This window comes from Oncorhynchus masou, chromosome 15 (genome assembly GCF_036934945.1).
Source record: "Oncorhynchus masou masou isolate Uvic2021 chromosome 15, UVic_Omas_1.1, whole genome shotgun sequence".
NCBI classification, from domain to species: Eukaryota; Metazoa; Chordata; class Actinopteri; order Salmoniformes; family Salmonidae; genus Oncorhynchus; species Oncorhynchus masou.
Genome location: NC_088226.1, coordinates 30414541 through 30426850, shown reverse-complemented (window position 1 = coordinate 30426850; position 12310 = coordinate 30414541). Strand labels below are relative to the sequence as shown.

Below are 12310 nucleotides of genomic sequence, written 5' to 3'. Positions count from 1 at the left end.
GACCAGTTGAATCACCACCCGGCATGGAAACTACTCGGCATCCGACCGTAAGGCACTACAGAGGGTAGTGCTTACGGCCCAGTAAATAACTGGGGCCAAGCATCCTGCCATCCCGGACTTATATACTAGGCGGTGTCAGAGAAAGGCCCAAAAAATTGTCAAAGACTCCAGTTACCCAAGTCAGACTGTTCTCTCTTCTACCGCACCACTGCGACCTGTAAACTCTCGTTGGCTGGTCCTCACTACATATTTGTTGCCAAACACACTGGCTCCAGGTCATCTAAGTCTTTGCTAGGTAAAGCTCCACCTTATCTTAGCTCACTGATCACCATAGCAACACCCACCTGAGCACACGCTCCAACAGGTATATTTCACTGATCATCCCCAAAGCCAACACCTACTTTGGCTGCCTTTCCTTCCAGTTCTCTGCTGCCAATGACTGGAACAAATTACAAAAATCTCTGAAGTTGGAGACTTACAGTATATCTCCCTCACTAACTTTAAGAGTCAGCTGTCAGAGCAACTTACCAATCGCTGCAGCTGTACATAGCCCATCTGTAAATAGCCCATCCAACCAACTACCTACCTCATCCCCATATTTGTTTTAGTTTTTCTGTTCTTTTGCACACCAGTATTTCTACTTGCACATCCCCATCTGCACATATATCACTCCAGTGTATTTGCTGAATTGTAATTACTGGCACTCTTGGCCTATTTATTGCCTTACCTCCTTACTTCATTTTACACACACTTTATACCGATTTTTCTATTGTGTTATTGATGTATGTTTGTTTATCCCATCTGTAACTCTGTGTTGTTTTTGCCGCACTGCTTTGCTTTATCTTGGCCAGGTCGCAGTTGTAAATGAGAACTTGTTCTCAACTGGCCTAGCTGGTAAAATTAAGGTGAAAAAAATGTAAAAATAAATAATAATAAAGTATTTTCTTAACTCTATTTGAACTGCATTGTTGGTTAAGGGCTTGTAAGTAAGCATTTCACGGTAAGGTCTACACACCTGTTGTTGTTGGCGCATGTGACAAATACAATTTCATTTGATTTTGATTTGAATTGAACGCTTTATCTGGATACTTTTTATGTATTTCTAAATATAAAGCGAGCAATAAGTATCCTTTTTGCCCTTTTCTTTAACAAAAGGTATGGCATACCTTCACTCAATTTGAGCCCTGTTTTTAAATGAACACACCAAGCCCTTCCCAGTCACCGAGGTATTTAAGGAGTGCATGGCGAAAGTATTGGAGGATTTGGCTATACCGTCAAAATCTATGCATTGCTTAATTGTGTCCATCAAACAGGTAAACCAACCTCTTATTTTTGTAGGAAAGAGTAGGCTTCAACAAAGGCATCTTGTTGCTAGTGAAGTCGAATTAAAATAAAGACAGTTGTTGAAATGAATTACTTTCAGAACCATTTGCTGTCCACGTCTGTTTGATTATGCCTCAGCAACTCAAAAGCTGATGTCTTCTCCTGCACACTCTCTCCTCAATAATAAGTTAATGATTGAATAAGTGTCTCATGAAATTGTAATACATTTGGTCTCCAGTCTATGGGCTTCAGAAATACCACATAGGCTACTACTCTTTCTACCGTAGGCTATATAATTTTGTTCAATTCATTTGATAGAGTGTGGTGGAGCGCCTCAGCGCTGAGTCTCTCCAATGGCACGCTGGGCATGGATAAGATAAATATTTTGCACCCCTGCCTTTGGCAAAGTGGGCTCTGCTTATAATGGGGCGGCATCAACACTCACCTACTGTAAATAGTCCTCATGCCACTGAGTGAGAGAAGTTATCATTGTTTTTGGGCAGAATAATATGCGGTGTTATGTGTTGTTGGAGGTCTTGGTCAGTTTAGCTCGGAAATGCCTCCTTGGACTGCCTAATCCTGCCCGATGTGCAGACAGCCCGTGGGGCCTAATCATGTAATTATATTTAGAATCCATATTAATTCAATAGCATTTCTGTGGGCCTAGTCATAAAGATGTGTCAACTTGTATTGTGGCATAAATACAATCAGTCATGACTGTCAAACAATCACTTCAAATTGGCTCCTTTACTAGGCTACCAGAATGCATTCATCCACTTGCAACATATTTCCAGCCTCCAAATAGTTGTTAATGGAAAGAGACATCTGTTGCCCAAAACACCAAAAAGTGAAATGATATTTGGTGATTGTCATTAGGCCAGAATTAATGCCTCCACTGCTGTCCGCATGCATTTCTGCCTTAGCAAATTTCAGTGTTCTCGTCTAACCACATCGCATTTTGGAGCATAGGATATACTCTAGGTCGACCACCTGTTTTCAAGTCCATTCACTCATATTAATGCTTCTGCCATATGGTAATAATAAATAATGTTGTAATAGCCTACAGTTTTCTTAACATTTTGTTTTCATTATTGTGATATGCTTTACCGGTACAGCATAACCCCACTATTTATTTTACCGTGATGCTGTACAGGACCATACCGCCTTACTTTCACCCCTGTATCTGACTCTTCTGGCTGCAAAGTTAATGACTGGTGTGTTTGACACTTCCTGCAGAGTGAATGACTGCATAATGAGAGTAAACGAGGCAGACGTGAGGGATGTGACCCACAGTAAGGCCGTGGAGGCCCTAAAAGTGGCTGGCTGCATCGTCAGGCTCTACGTCCGCAGGAGAAAAGTCCTCTCAGAGAAGATCATGGAGCTCAAACTAGTCAAAGGTCCTAAAGGTAAGAAAACCATGGAGCTCAATCTTGTCAAAGGTCCTGAAGGTAAGAAAACCATGGAGCTCAAACTTGCCAAAGGTCCTAAAGGTAAGAAAACCACGGAGCTCAAACTTGTCAAAGGTCCTGAAGGTAAGTAAACCATGGTGCTCAAACTAGTCAAAGGTCCTAAAGTTTAGAATACCATAGAGCTCAAAGTAATTAAAAGGACCAAAAGTTTAGAAACCATAGACCTCAAAGGAATTAAAAGGTCCTAAAGGTAAGGGAGATTAAAGCTAGACACAGTGATATGATATCACCATACATCGCAGGGTGACTTCCTATACATAAGTCTACCTTAAAATGTGTTTAACTGATGGATACTTTTATGATGCTTGATGTTGACTCTCTGTGCTCCTAGTGATACCCTCTGAATGACACCCTGAGAGGACTAATATAGTTCCAATATGGTTTTATTGTTGTAATACACTCCCCTCACGCCCCTTCTCTCTCTCCCTCTCTCTACCCTTGTCTTTTCCCTTTTTCTCTCTTACTCTTTTCCTCCCTACTTCTGTCTCCAGGGCTAGGGTTCAGTATTGCGGGTGGAGTATGGAACCAGCACATTCCAGGCGACAACAGCATCTATCTCACCAAGATCATTGAGGGAGGGGCTGCACACAAAGACGGGAGGTTGCAAACAGGAGACAAACTATTGGCTGTAAGGCCCTGTAACCTCATCTTCTCCTTACTGAAAGACAGTACCCACTGGGCACAGACGTCAGTTCAATGTCTAGTTTTGATTTATATTTAATTGAGTTGTCAACTAACGTGAATTCAACCTGAAATCAACAACAAAAAATTAACCATGTCATTGGATTTAGATTTAAAGTTGTGGTCCTCTGTAGCTCAGTTGCAACGACAGGATAGTGGGTTTGATTCCACCAATACGTAAAACAAATACGTAAAATGCACACATGACTAAGTCGCTTTGGATAAAAGGGTCTGCTAAATGACATATGATATTATTATTTTTTATAAAGTTGAGTGAAAAACAGACATTTTCAAAATTCCTTTACATTGATTACTTTTTGCAAATCCAATCAGTTTTCCACGTTGATTCTAGGGCTGGGAATTCCCAGTGAACTCACTATATGATATTCTCACAATACTTAGGTGCCCGATACGATATGTATAGCGATTCTCATTAGGCTACATACAGTAGCAGTCAAAAGTTTGGAGACACCTACTCATTACATGGTTAGATTGCTAATATATGCATATATTAGCAATCTAGGACAGAGTAGGATGCAGTTCACTATGGGCACGCAATTCATCCAAAGTGAACATACTGCCCCCTATCCTCAACAAGTTAAACCAGCCAGGGCCTGAGCCACTGATCCGTCTGGAGCTGTGTTATCGGGGATAAAAGTACAACATTCCGATCCGAATATCACACACACCCCTCCCTTCTCAGCCATTAGCATATCCAATGTTATTCTATTCTGCCATTCCATCAAACTAGTTGCAGCTGATAAAACTTTTATTGCATCTCTATTATAATAGATGAAACGCTAATGGTTATAGTACGTATAATTTATCCAATATACAGTTTTATTGAGAGTTGACCACCAGAAGATGCTTGATTCCAATCCAGCCAATATCTGATTCCTAGCTTTAGTAAACCAACTCTAGGGTTAATATCTTGACCTAATTTGTTAGCTACCATAATCGTGTCCGACAAGGAAGTTGGGAACGCTTCTACCCATTTACTATATTTACAGTGCCTTGCGAAAGTATTCGCCCCCCTTGAAATATCCAATAATTGTCATTCCACTTCATGATTGTGTCCCACTTGTTGTTGATTCTTCACAAAAAAATACAGTTTTATATCTTTATGTTTGAAGCCTGAAATGTGGCAAAAGGTCGCAAAGTTCAAGGGGGCCGAATACTTTGGCAAGGCACTGTATCTATTATATATTTTTTAAATTAAGTAGTTCGTTATCTCATAGGCCACAACGTCTTTCCTAACCTGCAGTGTTTCCTAACCTGCTCTACCATCCTTGCCCCCTGTTGACACTTGGTTCCGCCCATGTGTCAATATTGCCGCATATCTAAACAGACTTAGGTAGGCTGATACTGATCAATAGTAGCCAATTTGAAGTGCATATCTCATCATCTCTCCCAACTCTGCTAGCCCCCACCCTACCAGGTTCTGTTTGATGGTACGGCTTATCCTGGGACGCAACACAGGGGCCCCTCAGGTGTGTGTGTTTAGACCCTTCCTGTACTTCCTGTTCACCCACGACTGCGTGGCCACGCACAACTCCAACACAGTGGCGGTAGGCTTGATCACCAAAGGCGATGAGACAGCATAAAGGGAGGAGGTCAGATGTTAGTAAGACCAAGGGCTGTAGTGGAGCGGGTCAGTAGCTTCAAGTTCCTTGGGGTCCACATCGCTAAGGACTTAATATGGTCCACACACTACCGCACAGTTGTGAAGAGGTCACAATAGGTCCTCTTCCACCCCAGGAGACTGAAGAGACTTGGCATGGGCACTCGGATCCACAAAAAGTTCTACAACTGCACCATCGAGAACATGTTGACCTTCTGGACCACCGCTTGATATGGCAAATGCACTGCCCTCGATCGAAAACCGCTACAGAGGGTGGTCTGGACAGCCCAGTACATCACCTCTATATAAGCTGAAAGACCCAAATAAGTCACCCTTCTGCTACCGTCCGGCAAACGGTATCGGAGCATCGGCTCTAGGACCAACAGGCTTCAAGACAACTTCTACCCCCAAGCCATAAGACTGATCAATTTGTAAGTCGCTCTGGATAAGAGCGTCTGCTAAATGACTTAAATGTAAATGTAAATGTAAATGATAAATAGTTAATTAAATGGTTACACAGACTATCTGCATTGACCCTATCTCAAATCAAATCACATTTTATTTGTCACATACAGATGGTTAGCAGATGTTAATGTGAGTGTAGCGAAATGCTTGTGCTTCTAGTTCCGACAACGCAGTAATAACCAACGAGTAATCTAACCTAACAATTTCACAACAGCTACCTTACACACACAAGTGAAAAGGGATAAAGAATATGTACATAAAGATATATGAATGAGTGATGGTACAGAACGGCATAGGCAAGATGCAGTAGGTGGTATAGAGTACAGTATATACATATGACATGAGTAATGTAGGGTATGTAAACATTATATTAAGTGCCATTGTTTAAAGTGGCTAGTGATACATTTTTTACATGTATGGCAGCAGCCACTCAGTGTTAGTGGTGGCTGTTTAACAGTCTGATGGCCTTGAAGTAGAAGCTGTTTTTCAGTCTCTCGGTCCCTGCTTTGATACACCTGTACTGACCTCGCCTTCTGGATGATAGCGGGGTGAACAAGCAATGGCTCGGGTGGTTGTTGTCCTTGATGATCTTTATGGCCTTCCTGTGACATCGGGTGGTGTAGGTATCCTGTGCGTGTGTGCCATTCAAAGGCTGAATAGGCAAGACAAAAGATTTAAGTGCCTTTGAAATGGATATGTTTCAGGTGCACCGGTTTGAGTCTGTGAAGCACTGCAACACTGCTTGGTTTTTCATGTTCAACAGTTTACCGTGTATGAAGAATGGTCCACCACCCAACGGACATCCATCCAACTTGACAGAACTATGAGTAGCTTTGGAGTCAACATGGGCCAGCATCCCTGTGGAACGATTTTGACATCTTGTAGAGTCCATGGCCCAATGAATTGAGGCTGGTCTGAGTGGAAAAAAGTGGTGCAACTCAATATTTGAAGGTGTTCCTAATGTTTTCTACACTCAGTGTATACACAGTTGAAAATTTATTGAAAATTAAATACAGAAATATCTAATTTATCACACCCCGGAGTAAATACAGTTGAAGTCAGAAGTTTACATAAACCTTAGCCAATGACATTTAATCTCAATTTTTCACAATTCCTGACATTTAATCCCAGTAAAAAATCCTTGTCTTAGGTCAGTTAGGATCACCACTTCATTTTAAGAATGTGAAATTTCAGAATAATAGTAGAGAGAATGATTTATTTCAGTTTTTATTTATTTCATCACATTCCCAGTGGGTCAGAAGTTTACATACACTCAATTAGTATTTGGTAGCATTGCCATTAAATTGTTTAACTTGGGTCAAATGTTTCGGGTAGCCTCCCACAAGCTTCACACAATAAGTTGAGTGAATTTTGGCCCATTCCTCCTGACAGAGCTGGTCAGGTTTGTAAGCCTCCTTGCTCGCACACACTTTTCCAGTTCTGCACACACATTTTCTATAGGATTGAGGTCAGGGCTTTTTGATTGCCACTCCAATACCTTGACTTTGTTGTCCTTAAGCCATTTTGACACAACTTTGGAAGTATGCTTGGGGTCATTGTCCATTTGGATGACCCATTTGTGACCAACCTTTAACTGATGTCTTGAGATGTTGCTTCAATATTTCCACATACTTTTCCTCCGTCATGACGCTGTCTATTTTGTGTAGTGCACCAGTCCCTCCTGTAGCAAAGCACCCCCACAACAATGATGCTGCCACCCCCGTGCTTCACGGTTGGGATGGTGTTCTTTGGCTTGCAAGCCTCCCCCTTTTTCCTCCAAACATAACAATGGTCATTAAGACCAAACAGTTATATTTTTGTTTCCGCAGACCAGAGAACATTTCTCCAAAAAGTATGATATTTGTCCCCATGTGCAGTTTCAAACCGTAGTCTGGCTTTCTTATAGCGGTTGTGGAGCACTGGCTTCTTCCTTGCTGAGCTGCCTTTCAGGTTATGTCGATATAGGACTCGTTTTACTGTGGATAAAGATACTTTTGTACCGGTTTCCTGCAGCTTCTTCACAAGGTCCTTTGCTGTTTTTCTGGGATTGATTTGCACTTTTCACACCAAAGTATGGTCTGTCTCCTGGAGATGAATGTACTTTTGTGTGAAAAGTGAGTGGTATGATGGCTGCGTGGTCCCATGGTATTTATACTTGCGTACTTTTGTTTGTACAGATGAACGTGGTACCTTCAAGCATTTTAAAACTGCTCCCAAGGATGAGCCAAACTTGTGGAGGTCTACCATTTTCTTTTGAGGTCTTGGCTGATTTCTTTTGATTTTCCCATGATGTCAAGAAGTGAGGCACTTAGTTTGAAGGTAGGCCTTGAAATACATCCACAGGTACACCGCCAATTGACTCAAATGATGTCAATTAGCCCATCAGAAGCTTCTAAAGCCATGACATCATTTTCTGGAATTTTCCAAGCTGTTTAAAGGCACAGTCAACTTAGTGTATGTACACTTCTGACCCGCTGGAATTGTGATAAAGTGAATTGGTCTGTATGTTAACAATTGTTGGAAAAATTACTTGTGTCATGCACAAGGTAGATGTCCTAACAAACTATAGTTTGTTAACAAGACATTTGTGGAGTGGAAAAATAAGTTTTAATGACTCCAACCTAAGTGTATCTAAACTTCCGACTTCAACTGTATAAACTACATACACACTACACACACTAAACTGACACTCACACAAAACCCACACACATTCACGTACACTACATACACACACACACATAACAGACACGCATACCTACACAACACATGCGCATGCACACACACACTTTAACACTCATCATATGCTGCTGCTACTCTGTTCTTTACTCTTATTACCTATTTTGATGCCCAGTCACTTTACCCTGGCTTTATGTACATATCTGTCTCTAATACCTCGTACCCCTGCACATGTATCTGGTACTCCCTGTATATAGTTTCATTCGTGTGTATTTTTTACCTCTTGTGTTGCAATTTTTTATTTTTTTTATTTTTGGGGGGGGAGGCTCATAAGCAAATCAAATGTATTTATATAGCCCTTCTTACATCAGCTGATATCTCAAAGTGCTGTACAGAAACCCAGCTTAAAACCCCAAACAGCAAGCAATGCAGGCGTAGAAGCACGGTGGTTAGGAAAAACTCCCTAGAAAGGCCAAAACCTAGGAAGAAACCTAGAGAGGAACCAGGCTATGAGGGGTGGTCAGTCCTGTTCTGGCTGTGCCGGGTGGAGATTATAACAGAACATGGCCAAGATGTTCAAATGTTCATAAATTACCAGCATGGTCAAATAATAATAATCACAGTAGTTGTCGAGGGTGCAGCAAGTCAGCACCTCAGGAGTAAATGTCAGTTGGCTTTTCATAGCCGATCATTAAGAGTATCTCAACCGCTCCTGCTGTCTCTCGAGAGTTGAAAACAGCAGGTCTGGGACAGGCAGCACGTCCGGTGAACAGGTCAGGGTTCCATAGCCGCAGGCAGAACAGTTGAAACTGGAGCAGCAGCACGGCCAGGTGGACTGGGGACAGTAAGGAGTCATCATGCCAGGTAGTCCTGAGGCATGGTCCTAGGGCTCAGGTCCTCCGAGAGAAAGAAAGAGAGAATTAGAGAGAGCATACTTAAATTCACACAGGACACTGGATAAGACAGGAGAAGTACTCCAGATATAACAAACTGACCCTTGCCCCCTGACACAAACTACTGCAGCATAAATACTGGAGGCTGAGACAGGAGGGTTCAGGAGACACTGTGGCCCCATCCGATGATACCCCACAGACAGGGCCAAACAGGGGGGATATAAGCAAGCATTTCACTGTGAAGTCGATACCTGTTGTATTCGGTGCATGTGACAAATACAACTTGATTTTATTCTTTAAGGGACTTAGATTAAGTTTTGTTGTGCCTTGTTAAAAATGCCAGCCTGTTTACCTGCTATGTCAGCTACTGTATGTAACTACATGCTAAATCAACTGAAAAGCCAAATGACCACCTCTCTCTCCTTCCAGGTAAACAGCGCTTGTCTTGAGGAGGTGAGTCACGAGGATGCCGTGGAGGCCTTGAAAAACACCCCCGATGTGGTTTACTTGAAAGTGGCGAAACCCACCAGTGTCTTCATGAACGACAGCTTCGCTCCGCCCGACATCACCAACTGTGAGAGCACACACATACATATATGCATACACACACACACGCACACATGGTGATCACAATCTTTCCACTCATCCCAGGGCAGCTGTGACAGACAGCAGGTTATTTGAAAGGAGCCATGTGGTGTGGACCAAACCACATGGCTGGCTGCTGTTGCTGGCTGCTGTCCCCCATAGCTACAGTAGTAATCCAGTAGTCACAGTGAGGGAGTAGGCCTATATCTTGACCAATTACTGATCATCAGAATTGGGCTGACAGTAGTCGGTATAATGTGAGCCAATTTAATTATCGCTGAATATACTCCCATGGATGTCCCCCGGTCTGCACTGCACACTAAGAACTGAAATCAATCAATGACCAGTTGTGGTTTGATAGTAGCCTACATAGCAATATCAACCAACAAGGATGGCAGAGCAGAGCGTTGGTATTATTCACTTAAAACAATGCTTCCTGTCTCACAGTACTGGACTGATGAGGTTGTAGTTTGACTTTGACCAAACAAAACAATATAGGAATTATGACATTGGTGGAAAACATTGGTTTAATCACTGTTCAGGTCACATTCAAATAGGCTCTTTAAAACCTGTCACCTATAAACACCTTTATCATAGATATTGGTCACTTTTCTCACTTCAAGAAACTACAAGCATTGCTTTTAGTTAATATACCTATGCTTATATTAAAAGATCCTTTATTTTTTAGTAGCTCACTTCAGTTTTGCATTGTTGCCTAAGGCAACTGCCATATTGTAACTCCCATATTTTACCTGGACAACATTATTGAGAGTTCTGTTCTGGTGCATATGCCATTATTGAAGATTGTGTTCATTTAAGGAGATTACCTACCCCTGCCAGCCATGTGTTTTATAGTTTCCTGATCTACCTCTCTGTCTACACCAGGGAAGGCTCAAGTAGAAAGTGAGTTATTAGCCTAGTGTAGCCTAGCTCCTCCCTCACTAAGCAGCATTTTATTACAGTTTATCATAGCATTAGTCTAACTATCTACACACTGAGGCCTGTTGTGTGTGTATTTTTTCTTTAGCATATTCCCCTCACAAGGACAACCATATCAGCCCGTCCAACTACCATAGCCAGCCCCATACCCCCGACACACCCGGACGCTACTCACCCATCCCCAAGAGCATATTGGGAGACGACGAGATCACAAGGTAAGCTGTGTGATAATGAACACACGCCATTTGACCACTTTTACAAAGGGTTTCAAATCAAATGTTTTTTATAACATGTGCCGAATATAACAGGTGTAGGTAGACCTTACAGTGATATGTTTACTTACGAGCCCCTAACCAACAATGCAGTTTAAAAAATGTGGATAGGAATAAGAAATAAAAGTAAGAAGTAATTAAAGAGCAGCAGTAAAATAACATTAGCGAGACCAAATACATGGGAGTTTTGGTACAGAGTCAATGTGTGGGGGGCACAGGTTAGTTGAGATAATGCAGAATGTACATGAAGGTAGAGTTATTAAAGTGACTATGGATAGTTGATAACAACAGAGAGTAGCAGCGGTGTAAAAGGGGGGGGGCAATGCAAATAGTCTGGATAACCTTTTGAGTAGGTGTTCAGGAGTCTTATGGCTTGGGAGGGAAGAAGCTGTTTTAGAAGCCTCTTGCACCTAGACTTGGTGCTCCGGTACGAACAGTCTATGACTAGGGTGGCTGGAGTCGGACAATTTTAAGGACCTTCCTCTGACACCGCTTGGTATACAGGTCCTGGATGGCAGAAAGCTTGGCCCCAGTGATGTACTGGGCCGGGCGCACTACCCTCTGTAGTGCCTTGCGGTTGGAGACCGAGCAGTTGCCATACCAGGCGGTGATGCAACCAGTCAGGGTGCTCTTGATGGTGCAGCTGTAGAACCTTTTGAGGTTCTACACCTTTTGAGGATCTGAGGACCCATGCCAAATCTTTTCAGTCTCACGGCTTAGTTTTTGCTCTGCAATGCACTGTCAACTGTGGGACCTTGCATAGATAGGCGTGTGCCTTTCCAAATCATGTCCAATCAATTGAATTTACCACAGGTGGACTCCAAATATGTTGTAAAAACATCTCAAGGATGATCAATAGAAACAAGCTCAATTTTGAGTCTCATAGCAAAGGGACTGAATACTTACGTAAATAAGGTACCTGTTTTTTATATTTAATACATTTGCATTTGGGGAAACAAATAATTTAACATTTTAGAAAAAGGGTGTAACATAACAAAATGGGGAAAAAGGAAGGGGGCTGAATACTTTCCAAATGCACTGCCTCTAAGGTGCTGGGTTGAGTAACCGGGTGATAGTCAGCTAATGACAGTGACTGAGTTCAGGTCAGGGTACTGGGCAGAGGCCGGCTAGTGATGGCTATTTAACAGTCTGATGGCCTTGAGATAGAAGCTGTTTTTCAGCCTTACGGTCCCAGCTGTGATGCAGCTGTACTGACCTCGCCTTCTGGATGATAGCGGGGTGAGCAGGCCGTGGCTCAGCTGGTTGATGAGCTTTTTGACCATTCTGTGACATTGGGTGCTGTAGATATCCTTGAGTGCAGTCAGGGTACCCTCTCGAGAGTTGTGCAGTTGCGGGCAGTGCAATACCATACCAGGCGTTGATACA

The 12310-nt window shown here is 42.5% G+C and overlaps 1 protein-coding gene across 3 annotated transcripts in view; it reads left to right on the top strand.

Moving 5' to 3' along the window:
- Positions 1 to 12310, top strand: part of LOC135556138 (discs large homolog 1-like protein) — a 219995-nt gene that overhangs the window by 126973 nt on the left and 80712 nt on the right. For 2 of the 3 annotated variants that reach the window (XM_064989076.1, XM_064989077.1), the window contains 4 exons: positions 2560 to 2729; positions 3284 to 3420; positions 9558 to 9702; positions 10741 to 10867. In XM_064989076.1, coding sequence (XP_064845148.1) covers positions 2560 to 2729; positions 3284 to 3420; positions 9558 to 9702; positions 10741 to 10867 — 579 coding nt within the window. Of the gene's footprint in view, positions 1 to 2559; positions 2730 to 2805; positions 2814 to 3283; positions 3421 to 9557; positions 9703 to 10740; positions 10868 to 12310 lie in introns of those variants that run through there. The other variant, XM_064989078.1, reaches the window with a different exon arrangement.